Raw genomic sequence first — 27,820 nt, 5'->3', positions numbered from 1 at the left:
AATTTTTATTTTTATTTATTATTAAATAAAATTTAAGACCTCATATACAAAAAGTATGGGTTAATATGTTACTTATCCAGCAACTGAAGACAATGAAACCTGCTAGTTTCCTAGTTTATCTTAATATATATATACAGACTCTGTAACAAAATTTTAACATACATTCAGTATGCCTGCTTTCTGAACACTTTCATTGTATATGTAATTTATAATTACATACATAATATAACTTCATCCTGAGTTCTGAATATTAGTAAGAAGTATTTCTTACTTCCTCCTCCCCAAAGCGTGGATTTATTATCTTGTACTTTTCACCATTCTAATCCATGATCTTTCCACGATATATGTAATATAACCTGTTAGTGATGCATATCCATTCTGAGATGTTCGTCCCCCACATTGTCCCAATAATCTTTCTTTTTAAAATAATACTTTCTCAACTGGTCCAAACATGTAACATAGAAATTACCTGAGAAACACCACAGGGATATTGAGCAAGTCTAAGTTCAGTTGCAATGCATTCAGTAACAGATTCAGTTACTGAATGAGCAGAGTAACAGCTTACACAATCTTAAAGTTAGCATTGCCACAGCTTACAGCTAGTTCCTCTAACCAGTGATTACCTCTAATTTTTAAACATAATTCACAAGTTCTATATGAACATTTCAAATTGCACTCATCCATTTTCAAATCATCTTACTAATCCAACAGAACTGCATCTTTATAGTTTAGTTCTGTATACAAAAGTGTTTATATTATTTAAGATACGCAAATTCAATCACATATAAAGATCAGCCAAGGCATGACTGATGGAAGGAATCCTAAGGAGTAAGGCACTGTTGATAGTTAACTCAGTATCTAAGGCTTACAGAGCTAATACTTGCTACAAATCCACTTGCATTGTATGAATTATCGTTATGGGCATAAACGTGGACATCTGCTCAGTTGGGTGGCTTGCCAAGCACCATTCTTGGGGTTTTAAATTTGTATCAAACAGATTCCAGGCCTTCTACATTATCATGCCTTGAGACCTGCTGATCTGAAACAAAAATAAAGTACATGTTTAACTTGCAGTGTCATTTTTCTGTTTGCATGTGACATCACTGTATATTTGAACCTACCACTACCACAACACATCTGCTTTCATTGATGTTTTGCCTCACCTTATTTTTTTTAATTATTCTATTAGATAGCAGTGGGTTCACCTATTACTCAAGAGAACCCAACAATGCGATTAAAGCTATACCTCATTATGACACATAGTAAATTATGGCACAGGCAAATATGCATAAAGACATAGGAATATATGTATATGTATCACATAATCCTAGAATGGTTTGGGCTGGAAGGGACCTTAAAGCCCATCTAGATCGAACCCTCCTGTCGATAGGGATGCCACCCACTAGATCAGGTTGGCCAAAGAACCATTCAGCCAGGCCTTGGACACCTCCAGGGATGGGGCATCCACAGCTTCTCTGGGCAACCTGTACCAGTGCCTCACCACCCTCTGAGTGAAGAATTTCCTCCAAATATCTAATCTAAATTTCTCCTCTTTTAGTTTAAAACGAATCCCCCTTGTCCCATCACTACCTTGCCCATGTAAAAGTCTCTCTCCACCTCTTTTATAAGCCCCATTTAAGTACTGAAAGGCCTCAGTGAGGTCTCCCTGGAGCCTTCTCTTCTCCAGGCTGAACATCCTCAGCTCTCTCAGCCTTTCTTCATAGGCGAGGTGCTCCAGCCCTCTGATCAGCTTCATGGCCCTCCTCTGGACCCGCTCTAACAGCCCCACATCCTTCTTGTGCTGGGGGCCCAGACCTGGATGCAGCACTCCAGGTGGGGCCTAACAAGGGCAAAGCAGATGGGGACAATCACCTCCTTTGACCTGCTGGCCACTTTTGATGCAGCCCAGGACTTGGCTGGCTTTCTGGGCTGCAAGTGCACACTGCTGCCTCATCTGCCTCATGTTGAGCTTTTCGCCCACAAGAACCCCCAGGTCCTTCTCTGCAGGTCTGTTCTTCCCCCAGTCTGTACTCATGTCTGGGATTGCCCTGACCCAGATGCAGCACCTTGCATTATGAAAATATATTCAGATATAGTCTGTACAGTCCTTACAGTGTTTCCATACAAAGTAATAAGCTTCTTGTTAACTTGGAATTCTATCAGCATATCCAATTTCCAATAAAATCACTTACTTCCTTCCCTCAGCATTTGTAATTCCTGTATTATATCACTATACACACAGGATAAAAGCTCTTCTTGGGGTTTAGTTCCATCCAAATAAACTAAGAAGAAAGAAAAAGTTTTCTTGAGTTCTGTGCCAGTTATCTACAGTAGCAGTTGGTAACACTTTCAGTATTCCTATGAATGCAATCAGAAGAGATGAAAAAAATAGAAAGCAAGAGCCGTTCCTCCCTTTGTTTCTTTCCCAAATTGAATATGAATGTTAAAAAATAACATAATGTAAAAGCATTATAGTTAGGAATTAGTTTACAAATATTTATGGTAAAAACGCTTCAAAAGAGTAGAAGTAATAACATTAGGACAGTAGAGCAATCGAATAATTCAGCAGAAAGGTTCCTATGCAAGGCAAGATCTCAGGTTCTTCCTCAACTTCAGGGTTTGAGGAAGTCAAGGAAGGGCACTGTAGTTCTCCCCCTCAGGGCACAGTAAATGCAGTGCCCTAGTCTGCATGGTCATGAAAAGCCACCTGATGTTTCCTTCCTCTGAGACCCACTCCAGAAGCAGGCACTCCCAAGAGCTGTAAAAGTGTCAATGTCACACAAACTCACAGCACCACCATACCAGCAAGCTAGGCTTTGACATTACCCATTCAAGACTACTGACTGTAGTGTGTACAAAAAGCATCTGTAAAATACCCTATAGCTTTTGATGGAACTTCAACCAGGACTTTAATTTTGAAGAATTCAGCCAGGACATCAGCTATTGTCTCAGAAGTTTCCTGTTTAGCCACAGACATTTATGCACACATGAACATGTGAACTAGCTTGTTAAATTGACTTAATTGATGATCGAAACATTTCTAGTTTTTAACCTCATAAATGTCATTATTTAAAAATAATTAAAAATAATAAAACAAAACAGTAAAGACTTAAAATATAAACCAACAGAAAGGGGAAAACCTACTGTGCAAGTGCCACACTAATATTTGAAGACAATGTTGTCCCTTACAAAAAACACACAAGCAACCAAACCAAACAAACAAAACAGACAAGTGCCACACTTTATCATTTTATAAATTTAAAATTAAGGATACCATACCAATGTTACTTGTGTTTTCTTCCAATTCATTTTTGTATTTCAGATACATAGGCCACACGTGTCCATCGAAGTACCCCGGTGTATCTGCTGGCTGATAGACTCTGGTGCTAAACAGAAATATATTTGCATTCCCAAGCAAGTTTTGCATTTCCCGCACAACACCCAGTGTTAGCTGGTTTAATAAGAGCACGTATCCAAAATACACATGGGCAAGGAGGTTGCATAACTGCTGGAGCAAAGGAGGGTTTTTTGTTGTAATAATATAATCTATGATAAGAACTCTTACTAATTTACCTATTTCTGCCAGACAACATAAAAGGAGTTTTAATTTAAGAAGACATATATATATATTAAGCTGCATTGAAAACATTACCATTTTTTTTTCCTTTTTATTGGGTATATAGATTTCTCAAGTTTTAAATGGCTAAAAAATTGGACACTAAACTCCTTTAAAGGCAAGTTTAGTCAAGAACCTAAAGTGGAGTCAGCTAAAGTCAGCTGAACGGAGGATTGCTTTACTCAGACAGCAGCTTCTGACTTCAAGCACATGTATTGCTCCAAGCACACAGTAGCACTGCAAATCTGGAGCCAAGTCAGACACTGGCTCAATAACCTAAATCAAATACACAGTGTAACTAATACATCATATACTTTCTAATGAATTATACAATAAAACCATGCATAAATATTGTTCCTTTAACATTAATCACATAGCTATTTTCATCCAAGGATAAGACTACTTTATGTTTGTTTTTTTTTTTCCTCATTTTAAGAGAAATTTTAACTCCAATATGCAGTCAGTAATCTAAATAATTTATCTGGACACCAAATCCCATTTCAGAATTTGTAAGACACTTAACATTTTATTATCTCAGTGACCTCAGTGCTTTAAAATGCAAAAAACAAACAAACAAAAAAACACCACGTTTGTTAATATTTGATAAATACCCGCAGAGTCTTGCCTGGGAATTACAGAAAACAGATAATCTGTTCTCTGTGATCTGCAAACTGTTAAGCTTACATCTGGCAAGCACAAGCTGGTAAAAATGAACCACTCCAGGTTAGAGGATACAGTGACCCTCTGTGAGCAATAATTGAATAAACTTACCTCCTTCTCCTTTTGCACTCTCCATAAGGAAGCGTCAAAAAGTATCTTCTATTCCAGAGTTCATTAAGTGGCCTAAGAAAAAAATATATTTAGTTCCCCCTTCCTTTTTAGGGCAGTTCTTAACATACCGGTTTACGTACTACTGCTTACTCATAATTATACAGCAGAAAGCCTTCAACAATCAAAATACAAACATCTTCTGTATTTTTAACACTGTCACGTGTATTCTGTGGTTCTTCAGTCACAATAGCTGAGCATGTATGGCTGTTCATCCAATTATGAATACTTTTCACCATTTCATCCATATAGAGAGCATCAAGTACTAGATGAAAAGAAAAAGTTAGGCACCTGTTAAAAACAAAGAATTGAAAAATTTAAAGAACCCTCAAGTGCCCATTACTGATTTACCTAAATTAGTAAAAAACAAATAATCTACATATAAGTCTAAATGAAAGGGAGCAGTATTACCTCTCAAAAGTCTCTCTCACACATGTAGGCAGTTCTGTGTTGGCAACCAATGACACCCTAAAACAGAAGGTTTTCCTAGGACTGGAGTAAGTCTGGTTGGTGTGGTCCTTCTGAATCCTGAGATACCAAAAAGTGTATGAATTGTCTCACAGCTTTGTCTCCATGGAAGAAATTCCAGGCACTGCTCTCTTATTCTACAGAACTTGTAAAAAAAAAAAAAAAAAAAAAACTAATACCTCCACCTTTCAGTCAACTGTCACTGAAATAGGCCAAGAGAGGGGGCTCTCTCTTTTTTTTTTTTTGCTTCGAGTTTTCACTGGGTTTCAAGTATTTGGATGGATGGGAGGGATGGATTGTTTTGAAAGGCGGATGGCATACAAAGCAAAACAGCATAGTGTAGCACCTCTTTTTGTGTAGAGATGAAAGAACATGAGGTAAGTACTGAACAGAAGACAGACTTTGCATAAGGTAAGAGCAAATACATTTTAAAGAAATATTTAAGCGCAGCATTAAGCCTAGATACATGAACCAGAATGTTCAGCTTATCCCTCCAGTTTCACATTCCAGTTTCATTTAGCCTAGAAGATGGGTCAAAGACTGCATTAACTGATGAAAGTTAGTTTTCAGACACAAATTAATTTTCTGGCCAATGCTTAGAACAATATATTTTGTGATCACCGAGTATCAGAATAGAGTAGCTAATAATCAACTGTTCATAACTAGATAGGACCTGAACCAAATTACTGGCATAAAGTAGATCTGGATCTAGAAGTTCACACAGCTGAATTGGCACCCTGAGACAGCATTACCTATGAAGTTGGAAACATTTGGTCTCTATGTAAGATCTGACATGAGATCAGACCCAAGCTTAACTTCTTTACAATATAACAATGAAAGAGACTCGATGGTGAAGATATCCAATGAGATAAAAGTGAAAAAAATCTATCATTACATAGAAAGTGATGAGGCTTAGTTTATGTCAGTGCTGTAAGTCAAGAGACTTTCAACTGAACTGAAGCATTTGCTACTGCACCAGCTACAACTTGAGAAAAGATTAAAAAGAGGAAAGGGTAAGACAAGCACTAGCTTCAGCAATTTGCTAGTTCATCAAGTTTTCTATTTTTATCTCAGTGAGCTTAGAGAAACTAAGGTAAGGATCACTCTGAAACAATCATTTGTTTATAGTCTTTCTGAAGGGACAGGGGTTAAAGGATGGGGGGGAACAAAGTGTTGAAGCTCAGCACAATGGAGTTTCAGTAAAACGTTCAGAAACAGTGCTTCAAAGTTACTGACCATCATATAGTTTAAATCCACGTTCATCTGTTTCTACTTCAGACTCTGGCTGAAAAGAAAAAAAATCAGTATTTTCAATGGTGCTTTGTATCCTAATTGATAAAAATTTGTGTTTAAAATTAAACTGCTGTATACAACAATTTTGATGTCATACAAACACTGTATTTGATCTAGAACAACAGATTCTCCAAATCATAGCTCTTAAGTTCACTAGAACTTTACCCTTCAGAAATCAGAACCTGTTCAACCTCTTTAACAACTCTGATATTAATACAAAATGTTTATTTTTTTCTTTTTTGATTTTGGAAATGATGAACTATGTATTACCACATGGATGTAGGGTAAACAATATTATAAACAATATTATAAACTCCATTACCATAAAATATCTGCAAAAAATTCATCCAAGGTACACCCATTCCTTACTTTGAAAGAATACGAAAAATACAGTCAATTACTTTTTCCCAGGTATACTCAGTGGTTTTGGCCACTGAAAGTTCAGTTATCCCAGTGCTGGTTTTTTTTCTCATTCTCACAGAGTCAGTTATTAGTTTAAGCACCGTCAATTTTAACAGTCCATCAATAGCTGAACTGGGAATAGTATAAATGATGTTAAAATCTACTCAAGCCCACTTTTATCTAATAGGTCTTTTCATCAATAATCTTACCTTAAAGAAGTCATCCTGAGACATTATATCACAGTTGGGGAGCATTTTCTTAAGCTTTTCTGCCAATGTTGTTTTTCCTCCATTTGTTACTCTGGTTTTAAAAAACACAGTACAAACTGCATCAAGATATAATCTGTCTTTTAGACATATACACACCTATACACACACATATAAATAGAGTTAACCACAAAGACACTGCCCCCACTCCCATAAAGTTTATTCACACAAAGTATTCTCTTGAAATTTTCTATAAGATTCTAACAGCTACCAGGCAGTAAATCCAGCTACCATCCAGACAGTAAATCCAGCAAAGATAGAAAAGAAATTAGAGAGAGGTGACACCTGAGATCTCCAACAGAGACAGGAACAATTTCTTAAGAGTTATACACAATAAAAGATAAAATTATATATTTGTAATCTATTTTCACAAGTTATCTATTCAGAAATAGAAATTATACCACAATTCATTCTGCAAGGAAGACTAGTCTTGAGCTGTACAGGAAATTTAATTTGTTAATACTTACCCTCCGAGGCCAATAACCAGAATTTTCATAGCTTTTCTCCTCAGTTCTTCCTTTCCACTATCAAAAATAGCAACCCAGTTAAAACTCTTAATTTATAGGTATCACAGACTTCAGTGCATTTTACCTTTGGCAGTATTTTAATAATTTGAGGCAAACTTTGGGAGACTAATTTCTACCAATATTGATTACTGCAGAAGTACCTTGAAGAAAAAGCACAATCACTAGCTCATAAATTAACTCTATCCAAAGAACTACATAAATAGATGCTGTGCTGGCAAAACAAACTAAAAACTTAGAAAATAACCTGTTGACGTGTGCCGAGGAAAGAAAGATGTTTCAAAAATTCTTTAAGGAATATGTCCAAAAACTCTTACAGACCTTGGTCAGTGTAAGAACTCACCACTGCCTCGTCATAGTTAACAGTACTGATCACATAAGTGTTCCTCATCCGCTCCACCACAGAACAATCTGGATTCAAGATCGAAGATTGAAACTCCAAAACAGGCTGCATTTGTCCACCTATGTCCCTATTGCTGCCAAGAAACCTACCTTACGGTTCTGGCTGTCAGCTGTTAGCTGCCAAAAAAATGGAATTCTATCTTTCCCTAACTTTTTCACAAAAATTTATTCTGGAATGGGTGTTTGCAGAGCCAAGGTGCACTGAAGCAAAAAACTACTCCAGCTGAAAAACAGTTCTGCAGAAGGGGAGGGAAAGGACGCATGCTAGCTTTCAGCTGAATTAACTCCTTCTAGTTTACCATCCAATTAGCTGCAAAGCTATAGTGTTGCAGGAGAGGTAGCAAGGGCTGGCTGAACACCTTCCTATGTCAGAGCTGCCAAAAGACACAATCCTGTCTTTCCCTAACTCTTAACCCAGAACTTTCTTCTAGAACAGGTGTTTCTCTTGGAAGTAGCACTAATCTACAGACTTTGTCAAGCATTTGTCAAACATTATTTTCCAAGAACACACACCAATTAATAAGTGCTTAACTGCACACAAACACCAAATTTTTCACCTGCTCTGTCCTCCCAGTCACACTCTTAAAATCGGATCGGACGGAACAGGTAACACCATCCCTGACAAACAAGTTATCTGTGCTATTCTAGACAAAAGACCATTACATGGCATCAACATGAAAGTAAAACCACACTATTTCTGTTAAACTAAGATTTAGATATACACAGAATCTGAGAGTTTAGCCTTTTGCATTTGTTTCACAGATCTGCACTGTGATCTTTACGTGACTGCTTTATGTGCTTTCCCTGTTAGTATTAAAAAAAAAAAAAAAAAAGAAAGAGGATGTACTGACTAGTCCAAGAATCATCAACAGTATGACAGACACTGTTTTGCAGTCACGCTGCATACTGGGTAAGCTTTTCAAGTCAGCATGCAAGGGTTTTCTAAGAATCTAGTAATTCTCAAGGTCAACAATTTATTTATGGTATCGACTACATCTTTAGAGAGCGTAAGCAGATTACCTGTTCTCAGGATATGATAAAACTTGATCCATGAAAACCCAATGCTATTAAAGAAAAACACTAAGATTTGTGCTGTTGAGGATTAGCCTTTGACCCACTAAAAAGCTATGTTACCAACTAACATCTGGACACAGGTGCCGAGCTTTGGACCCAAATTTACGTCACTGTCTACACAAAAGTTAACCTCACCTCATGAGAAACACGATGAAAAACCCTGTCAACTCTTCCTCCCGCAGAATAATGTGTAGCCCAAATTACGAAGGCACGTTTGTCTCCAGTGTTGCAACACGGAACTCCTACATTAGTCTACCCACCTTGGCTTAGCACCTTTAAACAGAACACAGGATCACAGAACCATCTAGGTTGGAAGAGACCTCCAAGATCACCGAGTCCAACCTCTGACCTAACACTAACAAGTCCTCCACTAAACCCTATCCCTAAGCTCTACATCTAAACGTCTTTTAAAGACCTCCAGGGATGGTGACTCAACCACTTCCCTGGGCAGCCTATTCCAGTGACTAACAACCCTTTCAGTAAAGAAGTTCTTCCTAATATCCAACCTAAACCTCCCCTGGCGCAACTTTAGCCCATTCCTCCTCGTCCTGTCACCAGGCCCCCACCTCGCTACAGCCTCCTTTAAGGTATCTACAGAGAGCGATAAGGTCTCCCTGAGTCTCCCCGAGTCTCCCCTTCTCGAGGCTGAACAACCCCCGTTCCGCGGAGCTGCCGAAGGGCTCACGCAGCTCACCACACGCTAACCGCCGCCTACGGACACCGGCAGAGCGGCCAGCGAGAACCGCCCCGCCCCGCCCGCGGGGCTTCCGCAGGGCAGCAGCCGACCCGCAGGGCGCCCAGCTCCCGCCAGGCGCCGGGGACGGGGCTCCCCGCACCTCACGCCTGCCGCCGGTACTCGCCCGAACTCCAACCGCCGCCAACCACCGCCGGGGCGAGGGGGGAGAGTGAGGACGGGCGGAGCCTCGGCGCGCAGGAGTTGGCTGCGCACGGCACCACGTGGCCGCCGCTAGGGGGCGCTGCGCACGGCACCGTCGCTGCACACGCCCCTCCCTAGCTCTCTGCCTCCCTCTTTCCTCTTACCGCTCCCCGTCCTCGCCTTCCTCGTCCCCGCCGCCGCAGGGAGCCCGGAGAGGGCTCGCCCCGCCGTACACAGCCATGTCCAAGCCGCCGCCGCCGAAACCGGCCAAGCCAGGTAAGCAGCGAGGGTCCCGGCGGCCCGCGGAGCAGCCGGGTGCCGGCTGACAGAGCCCCGCTGAGGGGGCGCGGGGCCGTGCCGCCCGCCCGCTCCCTTCCTCTTCCCCGGCGGGGCCACGCCGACACCCCAGCGGCGCCCAGCCGGGGAAGCTTCGAGAAGGCCCCGTCAGGCCCCTGCTGGCCGGGAAGCCGTGGCGGAGGCGGTGCGGGGCTCGCCCCGCGGCCGAGGCACAGGAGCAGCCCTCCGGAGAGCCCCCGCCGCCCTGCCGCCCGCCCCGACAGCCCTGCCAGCGCACTGAGGCGGAGTTCTTGTCCCGAGCCCCTTTCGGGCGCTGTTCTTGAAGAGTTAGCTTCCACAGCCTCACAGCAAATACATATTTTCTTCTGAAAACGCGTTGAAAAAATTATTAGAAGTGGCGTAGTTAAAACTAAAAATAAAAAACCTTAGGGTAAAGATACCTTCCTGTAGGTCAACATACATTCCTCTGTCAGGTCAACGTACATTCCTCTGTCAAAGTTTAAGCCATTAGATTTACCTTTCTTTTTCTTCGTAGTACATCTTAACGCTTTCCAAAAATACCCAATGTGCAAGCTAACCAAATATTTCAACAACTTGTAAGTTTTGAATTTGTTTAAAGGAAGTGCAAAACCGGTTTAGAACGCTTCATCCATTGTTAACCTACCTACCTGCAGAAGCAAAATCTGTTAAAACTCTCTGAATGCGGAGTTCCACCCTTGGAGGAATTTCCTCTGCTCTTTAAACTGCTAAGCATCTTTCAAAACTGAGCTTATCCATAGGGAAAATAAGGCAGTAATAGCAGTATGGCCCTTGTGGCCTGCCATTGAAAACCTGTATGAGGAAATCTGTGGGCTTCTGAAAGGGTGTGGCGTTACGCTAACAGCCAAATATGTGCAAAGAAAAAAATATTCTAGAGTGGGTAACTCAGTTTGTCGATTTGCAGAAAGATGGGTTAAAGTTCAGATTCTGAAGGAATTAAACTATTTAACCTCCCAGAGCTACAAGGCGTTTTATGTCTAATGTTGGGCGTTCTTCACAAGTTTACTAGGATGCAGTTTTGTGGTGCGATTGATCTGATAAAATGTGGGTTCCATCAAAAGATGACGTTCTCTGCACCTCCAACACCCCTCTTCCATTCTGTTTAGTGATAGGGCAAGCTGGATTGGTGCTACCGAATACTTTTTTGTTAGGTTATTCTTATAATGAACTTGCTGATCTGGTTTACCACATGATTGCTTGACACAGCAAAAGGAAATGGGTAGAAATAAATGGCAGAAGAAGAAAGAGGAAGAGAATATGACTTTCTTAATAGTTGTTCTCAGGGTCGATTAATGAAAGTCTTTCTGAAAAATGTCTTCTTTTTTAAAAGAGGAAGTCTTACAGAGGCTGTCATGTTAATTGATTTCCAAGGCATTTGCAGGAAGAGACAGTCTTCTGGTTTACTCCAAAATATTTTGTATATCTGGCTTTGCTCTGTCTATAATACCAGTTACATTTTTAATTGAGATCCAATGGGGTTATAGGCATTAATATGTAGCAACTTAAAGACAAAAATATAGGGTCTCCATGTTGTGAAACAATTCCTGAAGCTTTTGCTACAAATCAGTATATCCATTCCCAACTTCTAGGCTGCAGATGGTGGAATGTCTTCTCAGTGCATTTGATCAGGCTGTGTTAATTTTTCTCCATTATTATCAGGTATCCATACTGTAACCTGGTCTGTAGCTTGTGTTAGAGGACAGCAAACCTGCTTGCCTTGCTACTGAATGGTTACGATTCAAGACAGATAGAAAACAAGACTTTGGCTGCTGCGGTCCTCTAAGAAGTGTTAAAAAAAAAAAAGAAAAACTGCAAACTAGATAGAGCTGGAAGGAGATGCAGCCAGTGGTGGAGAAGTATGTTTAGTGAAATACTAATTTCTAAAACAGTGAGAGTGTTCATCACAGGGCTGTTGGAGATTACAGCTGGAAGGCCAGACAGTGCTTTGAAAATGTGCAAAACAGGACGTGCTAAGGGAAGAATACTAATTACAGCATTAAATGTGGTTTTCTTCTGTACATGGGAGACTTTTATCTGATAAAATACTCTTGACTTCTAATAATCCTGCTGCATGAACAGTGCATTGGATTTCTCTGTGAAGAGGGGGTTTTGTCACCAGTAGATTTTAAACAATTGTCTGATACATTTGTCAGCTCTTGAGCTAGTATTTTTGTGACTGTGGTTAACCTTTGAGTAAGGGGCTGTGGTTCTTCTTAGTGGGTTTAGGAAGCTTCTAATTTTTGTTATTTTGTGACTTTTCTCTTTAAAACAATCTAGCTTTCAAAGATAACTCCTCACTTTGCTTTTCTGCTGAGGCTCTTTGTACCATTCTTGTTTTCAGGCCTGTTTTTCTATTTAGACTTGCCACTGGAGATACAAAAGAGTGGAGTGGGAGCTGAGAATAGTTGAAGCTTTCTTCTAGGTCAGCACTACGCAAGGGTAGGGTTTCTCCTCCATCTTTCAAAAGCTCTATTGATGTCTCAAACTACATTATTCTTTTTAGAGTTCATTAACCTCTTAAACATTCTGTGTCCGATGTTAATTCTATTTACAAAAGTTACTTAATAAATCTTTTGAAGCTGACGAACGGTATTGTCTTCTGCTAGTTTTTTCCTTAAACAGTGTTCCGTGGTTACGCTTTTTTTGACTAGAGCTTTACACTTTGTGCAACAGCTTTACAGGACCCAAAAATGTTATATTAATATTTTAAAGAAACATTTCTTACTTTCTTATTCTCCAGATAAGGTAAGATTTGTTGAACCTGGCGTAGAGTCCACATAATACTTACATTTTACAGAGAAAGACAAGTCTTTGTTCCAAGGAAATTACAGTTTAAAATTATTCCAATTGAAAGGAAGGGAGGCAGAAGGAAACATATGTAACAGAATGGCTCGTGGCCTTAAAGTAGGTCTGTTGCCTTTGCAGCCACTAGTAGCTTTCACAGTTAAATATAGAATTCTGAATATAAATATTTAGTTTGAACCACAATCAAGTACTTTTCATGTTACTGAGATGAAGTAGGAGCTGTGGCAGTTACAGGAGTCACAGGAGCAGAAAATATACCCTGAGTGGTACGCTAAGGTCTCGGCAGCCAGATGGCTCAAATCGATCCCCTTTGTAGTCACAGAAGGGTTTATGTCAGCTAGGGAGAAGTGGGCATGTGAGTGTGGGGAGCTGTTCCATAGCCTCGAGCTTGAAGGTGGGAGGCTGTGGGGCGGACATCTGCAGAATGTAAACAGCACCAACATGAACACTAAATTTCTGTTTCTGACCCCAGACCCTCCATTTACTGCCAGCTCCTTGCTGGGGCTATAAACAGGCTTCCTGCAAGTGAAGGCATTCTCTGTATCCGCAAAAATTAAACTGCTAAGAAGAGGAAGATTTGAGCATCAAACTGTGCTGGTCAAAATTGTGAAATTGTATGCATCAAACACAAAGTGAATATGTCCATTTCTTCACTGAGAATATTCTTAGTTCTTCTTTTCTGTAAACAAATGCTGTTTGTTCTTTCTGCTCCAATTACTGATGGGTGCAGTCCATGATTATTGCTGGCTGGCCTACCCAAGTTTGTCATCTATGCTGGTACCAGTCTGCCCTTTGAATTATTTTCTGTGTATCCCTAAGCAGAGTCCCAGTCTTTTTTGCTGGTTATTGCCCCCCCCTCCCCAATCCCCCACCCACTCCTCTCCCATTTGTGTGCCCTCCTTCACTTCTCCTTTCTAACACAGCGCTATTTAAAAGTGGAAGATGTCTCTCCAAACATTGGTACCTCTACTTTTTTGTCTGCCTTAAGATGGTCCTTAAATCCTGTATTTTACTCCATTGTGTCTCTGTGCAAAAATCTTTGAGGAAAATGCCAGATTTCAAACACCAGTCCTGTAAAACCTATTCCCACTCTTTAATCCTTCTTGAACGTCTGAGTGTAACAGCACCTTATTTTCCTGTTCCTGAAAAGTCAGGGGAAGAAAGTTTCCATCTGCCCTTAATGTCCTTCTAAGAAAAGAGAATGTTTCCAGAGACATGTGCATTATCATAACACAAGCATTTCTTTCCTTGTTAAAGCAACGTGCAAGCATATTGCAGATGATCCTGATCTGTAATTTTCCCATAATGCCAGCTCTTGACAAAAAGCATTGTGGCTTCCAATTGCTGCTGTTGCCAGGTTGTGCAATTCCTTTTTAGGGTCTTAAATCAACACTGAGAAAGCACCCACTGTTTGTGACAGCGCATCATCTGTGGGGCAGAAGATGTTTCTCATGCTTCAGAGAAAATCATCTGAATGTGTCAAAATGCACAGTTTGTGTTCTGGGAGGAGACTGAAAGTTGCATAGGCCCTTGAACATGTCCTTTTTCCCCCTGCCCCAGAGCATATTCATACTTTGTATTTTTGGTCAATTTGTTACAGGTGGGGATTGAAATTAGTTGTTTTCAATCAAATTGCTGCTAGTCTCTCCCTGATTCTTAGCTATGTCTGTGCAGCTTTGGAGGATGGTCCAGCGGGAGTATGGTCACCAGCTAATGGCTGGTGACAGCTGAGAATTAGCTTGAACTCTTAAGGAAGTTGATGGACTTGAAGTTTTCTAATTTGTGTGTAGAAGACCAGGGTCCGCAGTGCAGAGAGTATACCATTCTGTCTGTTACAGGCACTGATAGTGCATTGTGATACCCAGGGAGTCTTTTTCTAAAGAAAGTTAATTACTCTGATTTTTATGGTAGTCTAGTGCTACTCACTCTAAATACAGTCGATGAAAAGATGCTCACCATGACCAATATCTGATTTGTAAAAAGTTGTTTGGATCAGTCAGTGAAATTTGATTGTGTCTGTCTCTGGCAGGAGAACCAGGATGTAAAATTCTAGCAAAAGACCTGTGTATGGGTTCACTGGAGCCAAGACTTGATTGGCTTATAATCATAATTATTTTAACTAAAATAAATGGCTCTCACATCCAGGAAGCTGTTGTACTGTGTGTTTTTTTTTTTGTTGTTGTTTGTTTGTTTGTTATTGGTAGTTTTGTTTGGTTGTTTTTTTTGCTGAAGAAGTAATACAAAATTACTAATGAAGTTGTTTTCCCTCCCCTTTGGTGCTAGAAGTTTGGCCTCATTCAGATGGCTAAATAAGTAATGCCATGCAAGAATCAGTCTCTTTTATTTCTTTCACAGGTGAAAGTAAATAAGCGGAAAGCAGATAATGAGTTAAGTGCAAGTTGAGTGGAATTTTAATGCTGGTGTCTATGACAGCATTGAGAAGCTGGGGTAAAAGAACAGAAGGGAAGGGGGGGGGGGGGGGAGAAACTAAATCTGTTGCAACTAAATCTGTTGCAAGAACACTTAGCGCTTCTTTGAAAACAACCTTTTATTAATGATAACTGCAATTAAAATCAAAAGTGTTAGGAAACAAAGTTTCTAGTCTTCGGATTTTTTTTTTTAAAAAAAAAACTTTGCATTGGAAAACCCCACAGAGGTTTTGTGTAGTTCAGTATATAATAGAAGCTGCATTTTTAAACTCTTGTTAGTGTTTAGTACCACAGTTTCTTTACTTTCATGAGTGTTATTTTTTAGTCAACTGTTAAGAGAAATCTGAGTTGCCTGTTTCCTTTCTTGATAAAAGCATTCTGTAGGAGAAATTATCAGAAAGAATTCAGAGGAATTTAGGTTGACTCACCTTGTCCTGCTGCTAGGTGAGGGTTTGGTAAATTGTGACATGCGCGTTTTGTATGCTGAGTTCACTCGACTGTAGTATGTGTAATAAATTATCCTTTTTTTTTTTTTTGTCAGATAGTTGTATTGCAGATGTTTAATAAAAATTCTGTGAAAAGGGAAAAGGCAGACTTGTGGCTGAAGTACAGAACTGAAAAGGACTGTTCAGATTTGTCCCTGCAGTTACTGTGGGACATCACGGTGCTGTGCTTCTATTTTTTTTAAATTTTTTTTTTTTAAGAAGTGATACTGCCTTTGTTAGTTATGCTGATAATGAAGTTGTTAATGTTTGCCTGACACATTGAAACCTCAAAAAAAAAAAATCACGTGGAGCCAGTTGACTTTGGCAAATTCACATCAGTGCTAATAACACATGTCCATCCTACAGGAATCTTACAGAGTGGTTAGTGGTGAAAGGAGGGTAGTAAAGAGGAGCACAGCAGGTTGTAAAGAGGAGCACAGCAGGTCCTCAGGCATGTTCTAATTTTGTGCGTATTCCAGAGGACACCAGCCAGGGAAAGTAGCCAGGGCTACGTGTGCCTAGTAAAAGACAGGTTATTGGTATTTCCAGAACAGGGGTACTAGTTTAATATGCCCCTTGAGTCCCTGTATTTTGTTATTTTAAATCTCCCAGACTGTTTTTTTTTTTTTTAAATACCCTGTGAAGTGCTAAAATCATATTGTTCTTTGCTCTTAAATGCAGCAATGTAAACAGGCTTAATGTCTGTTTATCAAGAAATACCAGAAAGATAATTTGAAAATGCCAGTAATAAGTACTTTTTAACTCTGTATGAAGTACTATAAAACTAAAGTTTACCAGACTTACTGTTTTGTAGATGCGGATCTGTACTTCATCAGAGGGAAATGTTCTAGAATGTGCTGTGAAGCCATGAGTTAACATTTGGGGAAGTAACTCTGTATTTCTATTGTATAGAATAAAACATACACAGACAACAAATTGCCTTTATTTAAAAAACGTTTCAACAGTGCTTTTATCAGCTTCAGTATTTCCATTGTTCTTCTCCAGTTTTAGAAAACTGTTAAACTGTGGGTATGCGTGTAGTACATTATTACTGGAAATGCATACTGTACAAAGATCTATATTTCTTGCTTTTCCCTGTCTTCTGCCATCTGATCATTTCAGCTTTATTATTTGTTATTCTTCCTTTTTTGTCTCCAGTTTCTCCTTTTACTTAAGTAGAACCTTGAAAAGTAGTGGGTGATGGTTAAAGTCATCAAAGTATATAGTAAGCAGTCCTTTTGTGCATTTTACTGTCAACTATGCAAGAAAGCCTGGGATAAGGAACAGTACTCTGTACCACCCACCCCTTTATGTCACCCATCCTGGTTTGTCATCTCTTGTTCTTCATATTTTATTTTTTTTATTATTATTATTGACTACTAGCCACAGTTTGGACACTTCATTCTGAAACACTTGTGTCTATGACACATTATTTGGTTGTCTTTATGTCTAAGTAATGGCTGCTGTGTGAGAGAATTCCAATGGTATTACTCAGGAAAAAAAAAAAAAGATCTGGGAGAATCATGGGATATAGCTACAAACTGGAAGAAAAATAGTATTTTCAGTGTCTACATGCGTTTGGTAATTAAGAATGTTAATAGTTCAATTTTATGGATGTATCATTACATATACTTAGCCACTAGAAAAGCTTGAGAGAGAGGACTAGAGAAATGTTTTGCTTAGCAGTTATGCATTGATAGATGTCCCTATATAAACATAGACTATGCCATGGCTCTTGCCCGAGAGCATCTAGAGGTATTTGAAGATGTCTTTCAAGAGCTATTCCAAGACTTCGGGACATGGATCAAAATGGCAGACTGATCAATATGGCAGCTTATACAGTTGAGTACCATCTCTCTTTCTCAAGCCTGTCAGCATATATATATTTAGACTGAGATTTCTAAAGCCCTTAAGTTAACTCTGTAAAATGCTTAAACTCTAAAACTTCTGCCAGTAGGCTATTAGATGCTCAGGTAAGAAAGAGCACCTCTAACAAAAAAGTATCTCAAGACATTTTTGCCTCTTCTTTAGAGAAGGATAAGGGCTTATTCTTAAGAGACAGGGAAACTTACTCTCTTGTTGCTCAATTCTCTCCACATAATTTACACCTTAACATACTGTGCAAGAGTCTGTGTAAACACACTTTGTTATACAGTGCGAATCTTTGGCAGTAAATTCATCAGTGACAGAACGCATAAAATAGCCTTTTCTAAGTAGTGCATTGTCTTAATGAACCAAAGAACTGCTTTGATTATAAGTTAGTCTGTATAACATGTGAAACTGCCGTACAGTGTGGCTTACTTACATAATTGTGATATTTAAAAGTAAACAAAATAGTCTGTATGTTTCTCCATCGAGTTGAGTAGATTTCAGCAGTTCAGTCAATAAACTTATGGAAGGTACATGTTTCTTCTCCTGAATCCATCTTATATCTTCTGCTTTGTATGCTCAAAATGCACCTACATTGAATATTTTTAAATGTTTATAGGGATGCTTCATTTGCAGTTAATACAGTTTTAAATTTTTGCCTCTCTGTACTAAAGTTATGTTTTCTGGACCTGGATGCTGCTAAGAGTCTCTTAAAACTGCCCTATTAAAATAAACATTGTTTACTCAGTGGAATTGTAAACGCTATAGGTTATTTTAAGCATGTAAGGAGAATACCTTAGAAGTTGTACATTACATAAATAGGACTTGCTGACCATGTGCCATTTTTCATCAAGTCCTGCAATGATTTCGGTGCCATTGTATTATTTTTCTGATTAATAATGACTGCAAGTACGGGAGCATAGGACAGATATCAGTCATTGCTTTGTTTCTCTATTCCTTCCTTAATTCTGTAGAATTTGACATTATTAAAAAAGAATACAAATATATGGGTGCATGGGTGAGTAAATGATTGAAACTACACTTTATCTCAGAAATCACTGGCAATACTTAATTTGATTTACATGGTTAGCCATGAACATTGTTAGGACTGGTCAGTTGACCCACTTACCTCAGAATCATGCTGCTGGGTTCAGTGTTTTCATCATCACTTTTATTGTTAAATTCATACCACAAACTCATTCAGCAAGCAGTTTTAAGGGTTAAGGAAATGAATTTACTTGGATTTGGGGGCTGTATGTGTATGTAGTGTTTAGAAAGCATGGTACTGATAATTTTTTTTTACTATTTTTTTTTTAGGGCAGGTTAAAGTGTTCAGAGCCCTATATACGTTTGAACCCAGAACGGTAAGTATATCCAGATTTTAGGATTTGGAGGGGCTTATTTTAAAGCGTTTCTATAATAACATTTCTTCAGTTTTGCTAGGGTTGGACTATCAGACTTGCTGTACTACTTTTTCATTGAAAAAGTGTGTTGATGGATACTGGTTCTTAAACATGACTTTTCTTTTCTTCCAAAGGCAACAAGGATAATTGAGAACTGAGAGAGTTGATGAACTGGGACCAGCCAAGAAAGGGGAAGAAGTTAACAAACACAAGATATATTTCACTGCTTTTGTTGCACAGTGTTCAGTTGGAAAGACCACAGTCTTTCTTTAGCAGTCAGGAAGATGACAGATCCAAAAAGTTAGCTGCAGGCAAGTCAAACTACAGTATCAGACTGTCAGGCAGTTGTCTAGTATCTACAGAATTAGAACTATTGTCATTTTGAAAGAAACGCTGAATAGACTCTGCTTTATACAGGTATTTATTTTACTTAATTACACACACAGATTTTTGTTTACCCTTACTTTTATTTTAATTATTTTTTTAAGCCAGATGAACTGTACTTTGAAGAAGGAGATATCATTTACATCTCAGACATGGTGAGTCTGACGTCCCACACAGACCATATACTTCTGAGATGCAATATATCCCTTCTAAACTCTTTTCCCCTTTTTCTCTAGAGTGATACAAACTGGTGGAAAGGAACTTGCAAAGGGAGAACTGGACTAATTCCAAGCAACTATGGTAATGTCTAGAATATTTTCATTTGGTAAGATCATTCACAATCAAAGGAAATGGCCAAATGAAAATTACTGATACACTTACTTTCAGACACTGTTAACAATATTGGCATTCAACAGTACTCTACCAGGGTATTTTGGAATACTTCTGCAATATCACTTACCGCTATTCATCAGCAGTATACAGAGTTTGCCAAGTATTTGTTTCTAAGTGTGCATGTAACAGCAGATGTTCTGTTTTGAGAGGAAGAACGCATGGATGTGAAGGAGGATTCTACAGAGTGCATACAACTCATAGGCTTACCTTTTTGATAACCTTAGTGAATGTATTCCAACTTCTAAGATCTTAGTAGCAATGTCTTAGCTGTATTCTTTTCTTGGTTTTGGTTTGAGGTGTTGTTTTTTTGTTGTTTCTTTGTGGGTTTCTCTTTGGTTCTGTGTTTGTTTTTTTTGTTTGTTTGTTTGTTTGTTTTTTGTTTGTTTTTTGGTTCTTTTTTTTTGTAAATCTAATGATGGACACAAATACGTTCATAACTTGGAGCTCAAGAAGCTGGCAGAGCTTTTGGGTGGCTTCTTACAGAGATAGATTATCAATATTTGAAATGTTAAGTAAATACTGTATGTGGATAGGAGTTTAAAGCAGATGAGCAATTCTGTAGATACCATTTGTTGCTTTTCTGTCCTTTTTTTTTTTCCCCTGCTGAAGAAATAGGTCTGTTTTGTTTGACATTTGGTGGTTTTTAATAAACCTCTTTAGCCCCAGAAGAAAATGTTTTCTTGATTGCACCAACATTAAACACAGCTGTTCCGACAGAATAGAAATTGCTTTTTCATATTCAACTAAAACCATTTTGAAAAGCCATGAGTACGGTAATCACAGCACAATTCTTCCAAGTCCACCCAGGAAATGTAGGCAGAGTAGCAGTGTCACGTGACAGGTTGCATCAGAACTGTTAGTATTTTGGTAACTGTGTGGTTGCTCTGTGTTGTCCCTTCACCAGGAGACATGGTAGCAATGCTATATTGTTCCCCACCCTGAACTCTACTTAGTAGAATTATATGAGTAGAGGACTACAGTTATTGAGACCATAGTATACAATTTCATTTGCAGAAAAACTTTGTGACTTCTAGACTGACTCTACTCCTGCCAGAGGTGATTCCTGTTATATACAAGAATAGTTTAAGGGTGCTTATCTGCACTTAAATTTCTTTTGGACATTGAAGTGTGCTGTATTTAAAATAAAATCAGCAGCAATCAATTTGGAAAATTTGCTTCCAGTCTTTCACTGCAAAAATTATCTGAGCAGCGTTAGCTTTTGTCAGCACTGGTGAGCCTGTTCCTGGAGTATTGTGTGTAGTTCTTGGCTCCCCTGTACAAGAGAGGCATGGAGTTACTGGAGAGCGAATACAGTGAAGGGCCATAAAGATGATGAGGGGACTGGAGCACCTCTCCTATGAAGAAGTGGTGTGGTCTTCTTCCTTAACAATCATCAAAAGCTGTCTGGATGTGGTCCTGGGCAACCTGCTCTGGGTGGCTTTGCCAGAGTAGGGGCATGGGTCTAGATGACCTTCAGAGGACTGTTCCAACCTCAGCTGCTCTGATTTTTAGGCCAGAGGGATGTGTCTGTGTGCATGCATTTGCAAAATTTCATGTGTAAGCAGAACAGAAACCTAGGCAGAATGAAGAGTGCTAGGGACATGTTTTCCAATTTAGACAAAAGAGTACAAAATCTTCATCAGTTTGCTTCCACTGGTCATCATGGTTAGGTCTGCCTAGGTTTAGTCTTAACTACTGAAACATTGATATCTCCTTGTGTTCTTCTGCAACCTTTTTGACGAAGGTGGAGACAGACATGAAACTGCTGAGGCTCTGGTGGGGTTCTGTACTCCACTTGCTGGACTTGAAGGAACATGTCTGAAAAGACTGAATGGAAAAGCTGATGAAGCCGGAATCAAGTGTTACCTGCATTAAAAATACTTACTACTGAAATTCTGACAGTTTTATAAGGACAAAATTATTTCTAGGTTTCTGAGGGAGTGTTATGCTTTATGAAAGTTAATGCTTTCTGCTGTGCATTACAAGCACTAGTAAGTATCACTAGGGCATTATGCTTATGTGATGGCTGTCTGCTGTGGGACCAGCTTCTCCTGCTCTACTTTAGGATTCTGTTCACTGCTGGCACAAACTTTTGGAACCTGAAATAGTGGAATCTAGCAGTTATTTTTTATTTTATTCACAGAGAAACATGAAATATTGCAATTACAAGTCATTATGGGAGGAATATACACCAAAGTAAGAAAAGGTGTAGATAGGTTATGACAGTCTTGAGACTTCTGTTTCTGGCAACTGAAATATATTTGCTTGCATTGCATCTGATTGTAGTAGCAGTTTGATCTGAGAAACATACTCTTAAACTCTCCCTGCCTAGGGTAACAAGCTGTAGAGCAAGGACCTAGAGAGTCTACTCATCTTAGATCGTACTTATCTGTTTGTATAGTAGTCACAAGCTTTTTCACCTAAAAACTACTAAAAAAAGGAGTTGCCAAATCACAGACACACTTTCAGCTGTTCCACAGTGCTGTTCAGTTTCTTTTTTCTGTTGCAACAGCACAGTGACCAGGAACTGTTGGCTTCTCTTCTCTAGCAAAAGTTAAAGCTTGTGAGATGAAGCAAAGATCTACAGAAGCCTGAACTTCAGTCTGCTCACTGCTGTATTCATTGCCTCTGCAGTTATGATTTGCAGATCTCCTTTAAGTTTTCCAGGGAAAATAAAAACCTCTGTAAAATAAATTGTAAGCCTGTTGACAGTGGGTTTTCTTAGCTATCTTTCAGAGACCCTGTGGAAATAATTCACTCATAACTACAGATGGCAAGCTAGGTTGAAAGGCTAGTCACATGCAATTACTTAAAAACATTACAACCATGGAAAGGCAAGTAACAACTGAGATAAAATATTACCAGATAGCTAATGTCTTGCAACCTCTGATCAATTCAATGCTGTGCTTTGAAGTTTTTACAAGCTCTTTTCTGAATTGCTTTCCCATACTTAGGAAATTGAAGTGTATCTGACTAGTCCATCAGTCACAAGTCCCCTTTCACATGTGAATCAAATATGTATTACTGTCTCTTGCAGAACAAATAGCAAGTTTTATTTCTGTACAGAAATCAAGTATCTCTTCAGTTTCAGATGTAGTTAGAATGTACTGTCTGTTTCATTTCAGTGGCCGAACAAGCTGAATCTATTGATAATCCATTGCATGAAGCTGCCAAGCGAGGTAAGTGTGATTTGGATTTTAGTTGTGTAATGCTGAAAGTCTGTCTGTTTTGTGCTAAAATAATGTATTTAGAATGGAGTTATCCTGTCTGTTTTGTTTGTCTGATATCTTGAACTGGCAAGATAATTATTTGTTGAAGTTCTGCAGCTTTCAGAAGCTGATTTACAGTCTGGCAAAATTGCCACTCTATGTGACATGAATGTACAGACAGCAGAAACAGTTGGTGTCATCCATTTAGCTGTGTAGGGACCTGAAGGTCTTCTGAGAATGGAGGAAGAGATGTTTGCTATGAGTTGTACAGGTTGTTTTACAAATTACAGTTGCTTCTGATGATAACTTTTTCTCCTTGTATGTTCGTGGAAGGACTGGCAGTTTTCAGAGGGAACTAAGTAATGTTTCTATTAGCTTTTAAAAGAAAAAAAATCAGTAAAACAGAATTTGTTTTTCAGGCAATCTAAGCTGGCTGAGAGAATGTTTGGATAACCGAGTTGGGGTCAATGGCTTAGACAAAGCTGGAAACACAGCTCTATACTGGGCATGCCATGGAGGCCACAAAGGTATGAGAGAATTCATTGGAGATAACTGTCCTCTGATTTTCCTGATTTGCTTGTTAGACAGATTGCTAAATAATAAAGCAAGGATTTTAGGATTTTTTTTTAATATATATATATAAAAATATATATATATATTTTAAAGAGAGGTTAAAGCTATAAGGGAGGTTCAGATCCATCAAATGCTATGTGTTTTGTTGTTGCTGTTGAAGTGGACATTCTAATCACTAACTGTTAGAAGTGGAGAGGGAAGAAGGACAGACCAAAAAAAGTGTTGCTTATTTTGTTGTAGTGATTGGTGACTAATGGCTGTTTCCTGAACATGTTCTGGCTGTTAGAGATTTTCATTAGCTGATTGAATCTCTCTTTCTTTGAATCTTAACTGAAATCTATACTATTCATGTAAATGAGACCATTTTGTTTCCACAAAACTTTTTTTTTTTTTTTTCCTGTTCTCTGCAGATATAGTGGATGTTCTGTTTACCCAAGCAAACCTAGAGTTAAACCAGCAGGTAGGACCATTACACTACTGATCTGATTTTATTTGTCCTTGGTACAGGCTGAAAGGTTTTTTGCTGTATTTTAATCCTGTTGCTTTTCCCTCTAACTCCACAGAACAAATTGGGAGACACAGCTTTGCATGCTGCTGCATGGAAAGGTTATGCAGATATTGTAGAGATGCTGCTGGCAAAGGGTAAAGATCTTCACCAAGATTTCAACAATCTGTGTGGCAGACAAGCCTCCTGAATTTTTATTAATGTGTATATTTAAACTCTTTTTCTATAACCTGGGTACAATCTCTAGCCAGCTTACCTGCCATGACTTTATAAGCCTTACAGAAAATTCTGGCAGCTGTTTGGAAAGTAGACACCTCACCTGCTTAAATGAAATTTCATCCTGCTATGTGGACAAAATTAGGCACTTAACCCCAGAACAGCAGTTCCATTTCCTTCTTGGAAAGGGAGAGCAGCCAGCAATTTCCCTAACCAGCTGTAGCTTTTGGAAGCCAGTCCATACCTTTTAGTCTGCTTCAGATCAGTCCATAGATAAGATCTCCTTGTCCATTATTCTGAGCTGTTTTACCCATGCTACTGAAACTCATGTCTTACTTAATACCATTGCTTAAGGCATACCTGGGACAGTGATTCATAATGGAAATTTTATGTTATAAAGGGGCAAGAACAGATCTGAAGAACAATGAGAAGAAACTGGCTTTAGACATGGCAACCAACGCAGCTTGTGCTTCACTGCTTAAGAAGAAACAGAGTGCAGGTATTTATAATTTTGTTCTTCTGATAATTTTTTCCTATTTAGAGGACACACTATTTCAGCTGAGTATCAAGATGTTGTTAGTCATAATAATCACTCTGGAGCTAGATGGGCTAAGAGTTCTGTTTGGAAGGGTTTTTTTGAATGAGGTAGTTCAGCACAGGTGTGATAGGCCTATGGTTCATCACATCCAGTGTAGTTGACTCCCCACAAAATGCCATCCTACTTAGCAAGAGGCAAAGGAGTTTGTGGAAACAGTAAGGGCTATTCAGAAGAGAAGCAAGGATGGAAACTTCCTTTAGGAGCAGTATACCACAAGGAACAAGGTGTGAGAATGAAGCAGCGTAGCATGTTTTCTCTGTTCTTCTAAACTAAGTCAATGTCTGCAGAAGTTCCTCTTTTTTTTTTTTTTTTTTGTCTTGCTCCTGTTACAATTTTTTATTCCTGTCTCTCTAAGTGATATTCAATGGAGGAATAAAGAAAGAATGCTTTCAGGTATTTGTCAAAATAGTCTCACTTCCTCCTGGTTGTGTTCATCTGTACTAACAGCACAATGTCTGCGTACAAAATGCTTCTGGGAGATAAAAAGGACATTTTAAAAAAGTGAACGAAGACTGAATTGTTCAGTGTCACATAAGCAACATCACCTGTGACTTTCAGGAGGCTGAAGTTTGTGTGGAAGCCCTAAGTGAATTACACATAAGATGAGAAATGTCTTAAAGACACAGGCACTGACAACTTCTACCAGTGGGATGCAGTCTAGCAGCTGTATTGGTGAAGGGTTAGCATGGAAAACATGAGAACAGAAGGAATTATTTGTGGGTAATATGCAGCTGTGGCAGTTAAACGATGGAACATCTGACAGTAGGTTTGAAGGATGATGATCAGTTGCAGCAAAAATACTGATCAGCTTTTTGATAGAGGTCATGCCCAGATTTCCTAGAAAATGTTGACAAACTATTTCTGTCAATTTTGGCTTTGAAGAAAGCAGTTGTAACCAGCAGCAGACTTTCCTCTGTTTCAATGTTTTTGTTGGTTTGTTTGTTTTTGTTTTTGTTTTTCCAATGTTATCTAATCCCTGTTAGGAAGACCTACTTAATTTTTTTCCTGTCTGGTTTAGACACCTGGTATGGGACTATTTTCTGTTCTAATATCCCAAATAATTATATTAATGTTTCATTTTGTGGCTCTAGAAACTTTACATACTTTTGGTGCACTTATTTCTCTCCTAAATTATTTTGTTTCACATCTGACTAATTTTTCATCCTTAGTCACTTCATCTGTTGCCAGGCTCTGATATTCTCACACAGTTTTCTTGTTTGCCTTGATATGAGAGCTGATGTCAGTTTTTTAACTGCAGTTTCAATATTAGCTTCCTTGCTTGTTTATCTCTTTAAGTTTGGTAATTTATAATCTCTGTGATGCCACTGGTCTGTATATTTTTATTGTTTGCTGTATTTTCTTGGTCATTTGTATTCATTCTTTTTTTTTTTTTTTCTGTGACTTGATTCTACATTTCAGTATTTCAAGTATCTGTCAGTTAAAATATGTTTCTTTTTCAGGAGTTCAGTCCTGTTTCAGTGGTCTTCTTCTCCCCATTTTCAAATCTGTTCCTATTTATAAGGAACAGATATGGCTTATAACACAACCTATCTATAAAACATTGTTTTCTTCAAGGAAGGTTGTTTACATTTAACTTCCACAAGTTAAATGTCTAATTTTATTTTATGTTTTTACACATAGATTCATGTGTGTACACATGTCACAACTGTTGAAGTATATTCTAAGAAATGAGAGTTATTAAAATTGTGCCATACAAATGCAAAAATAATGTGTCGCTTTCGCTTTTGAGAAAATAGTATTTGTCCTTTCCTGAAGCATGTCCCCGTTAGCACAGGGCTCTTGTTTCTTGTTTCTTTCCTTCCTTTTCCTACTGAAGAGAAAAAGCTTTCATAGATTTCTTTTTACAAAATGATTCAGCAGGTCAGTTTAAATTTACTTGTTTTTATTCCAGAAGTCTAGTATAGCATGGTTATCAGTTCTGTGTGTTACGTAAGTCTGCACTTAATATTAATAATATTTAAATATATTATTGCAAAACTATGACTGACTAGGATCTTATGATTCTTTGCTCCCAGTAGTACAGAATAATATACATTATATGCAATATATGTTACTATGTATTTGAAAATCCGCTGGAAAATAATTATTTATCAGAGAAAGCCTTTGCTGTTTATTTTTATGTAGTCCCAACGATAGATGTAGTTCTCCAGGTACTACTGCACATCTGGGGAATATACTTCAGTACTCCTGTGTTCCACTTAACCATTTTTTCAAAAGCATAAGCTCATAAAATAATTAGATCTAAGAAATGCTTGCTTAGGAAAAAATCTAGGTGAGGAAAGAGGAGATAATGATGGAGTGCATTCAATTTTAAGTGGAGAATTGTAGCCATTTAAGCACTTGGAAGAAAATTACATAGACTCTTCTGCCAATGCAGCCCTCTGTTCCTTTTTGATTTGAAGTTAACATATACAGAAAATACAACTAGAGTTCCATCTCTGCTGTACAGCTCCTAACAAGCCAGGAGATGGCTCCTGAGGGTCACTGAGGACAGACTACATCACATATATTGGATATGTGACTGGCTTAGTGCTACCTTTGCAATCCAGATCTTCAGCCCCAGCGTCTGTATAGTGCTAGCATACCTGAATGATACAGAAATCAGTTTTCTCAGATACTCATTTACAAGCATTGCAATTTTTTTGAGGCTTTGTCTGATTTTTATCCCAAGCTAAAAGAGATCTTTGCTTTTTTTCCAGGTACAGTCCGAACATTAAGTAATGCGGAAGAATACCTTGATGATGAAGACTCTGATTAGCTTTTTTCATTCAGCCTGAAGAACCATAACCTATGCTGCCTATTTCCAAAGCGTATCTTTAAAACTGTAAAATTATCTTACTTAAA

At 38.6% G+C, this 27,820-nt stretch overlaps 2 protein-coding genes across 6 annotated transcripts; one reads left to right on the top strand and one right to left on the bottom strand.

Moving 5' to 3' along the window:
* NMRK1 (nicotinamide riboside kinase 1) lies at positions 1–10,015 on the bottom strand. 5 transcript variants are annotated; one of them, XM_035309073.1, is made up of 9 exons: positions 9,931–10,015; positions 7,341–7,397; positions 6,817–6,907; positions 6,149–6,197; positions 4,538–4,709; positions 4,388–4,459; positions 3,280–3,386; positions 2,193–2,282; positions 1–1,031 (listed from the first exon to the last, which is right to left on the bottom strand). In XM_035309073.1, the coding sequence occupies exons 2-9, from the start codon at positions 7,367–7,369 to the stop codon at positions 1,018–1,020; spliced, it is 624 nt and encodes a 207-aa protein (XP_035164964.1). In that variant the 5' UTR covers positions 7,370–7,397; positions 9,931–10,015; the 3' UTR covers positions 1–1,017. The 5 variants fall into 5 exon arrangements, with proteins under 5 accessions (XP_035164964.1, XP_035164960.1, XP_035164963.1 ...); XM_035309069.1 differs by lacking the exon at positions 9,931–10,015 and adding an exon at positions 9,710–9,809; XM_035309072.1 differs by lacking the exon at positions 9,931–10,015 and adding an exon at positions 9,710–9,775 and having other exon boundaries at positions 6,817–6,932.
* OSTF1 (osteoclast stimulating factor 1) lies at positions 9,911–27,820 on the top strand. Its single transcript, XM_035309068.1, has 10 exons — positions 9,911–10,026; positions 18,992–19,038; positions 19,566–19,616; positions 19,698–19,761; positions 22,980–23,033; positions 23,483–23,590; positions 24,047–24,096; positions 24,200–24,278; positions 24,758–24,856; positions 27,676–27,820. Exons 1-10 carry the CDS (start codon positions 9,990–9,992, stop codon positions 27,732–27,734), a joined length of 648 nt encoding a protein of 215 aa, XP_035164959.1. The 5' UTR covers positions 9,911–9,989; the 3' UTR covers positions 27,735–27,820.

Source organism: Oxyura jamaicensis, chromosome Z (assembly GCF_011077185.1).
Source record: "Oxyura jamaicensis isolate SHBP4307 breed ruddy duck chromosome Z, BPBGC_Ojam_1.0, whole genome shotgun sequence".
NCBI lineage: Eukaryota > Metazoa > Chordata > Aves > Anseriformes > Anatidae > Oxyura > Oxyura jamaicensis.
The sequence above is the reverse complement of the archived record's forward strand: the minus strand, read 5'-3'. Positions and strand labels throughout refer to the sequence as shown.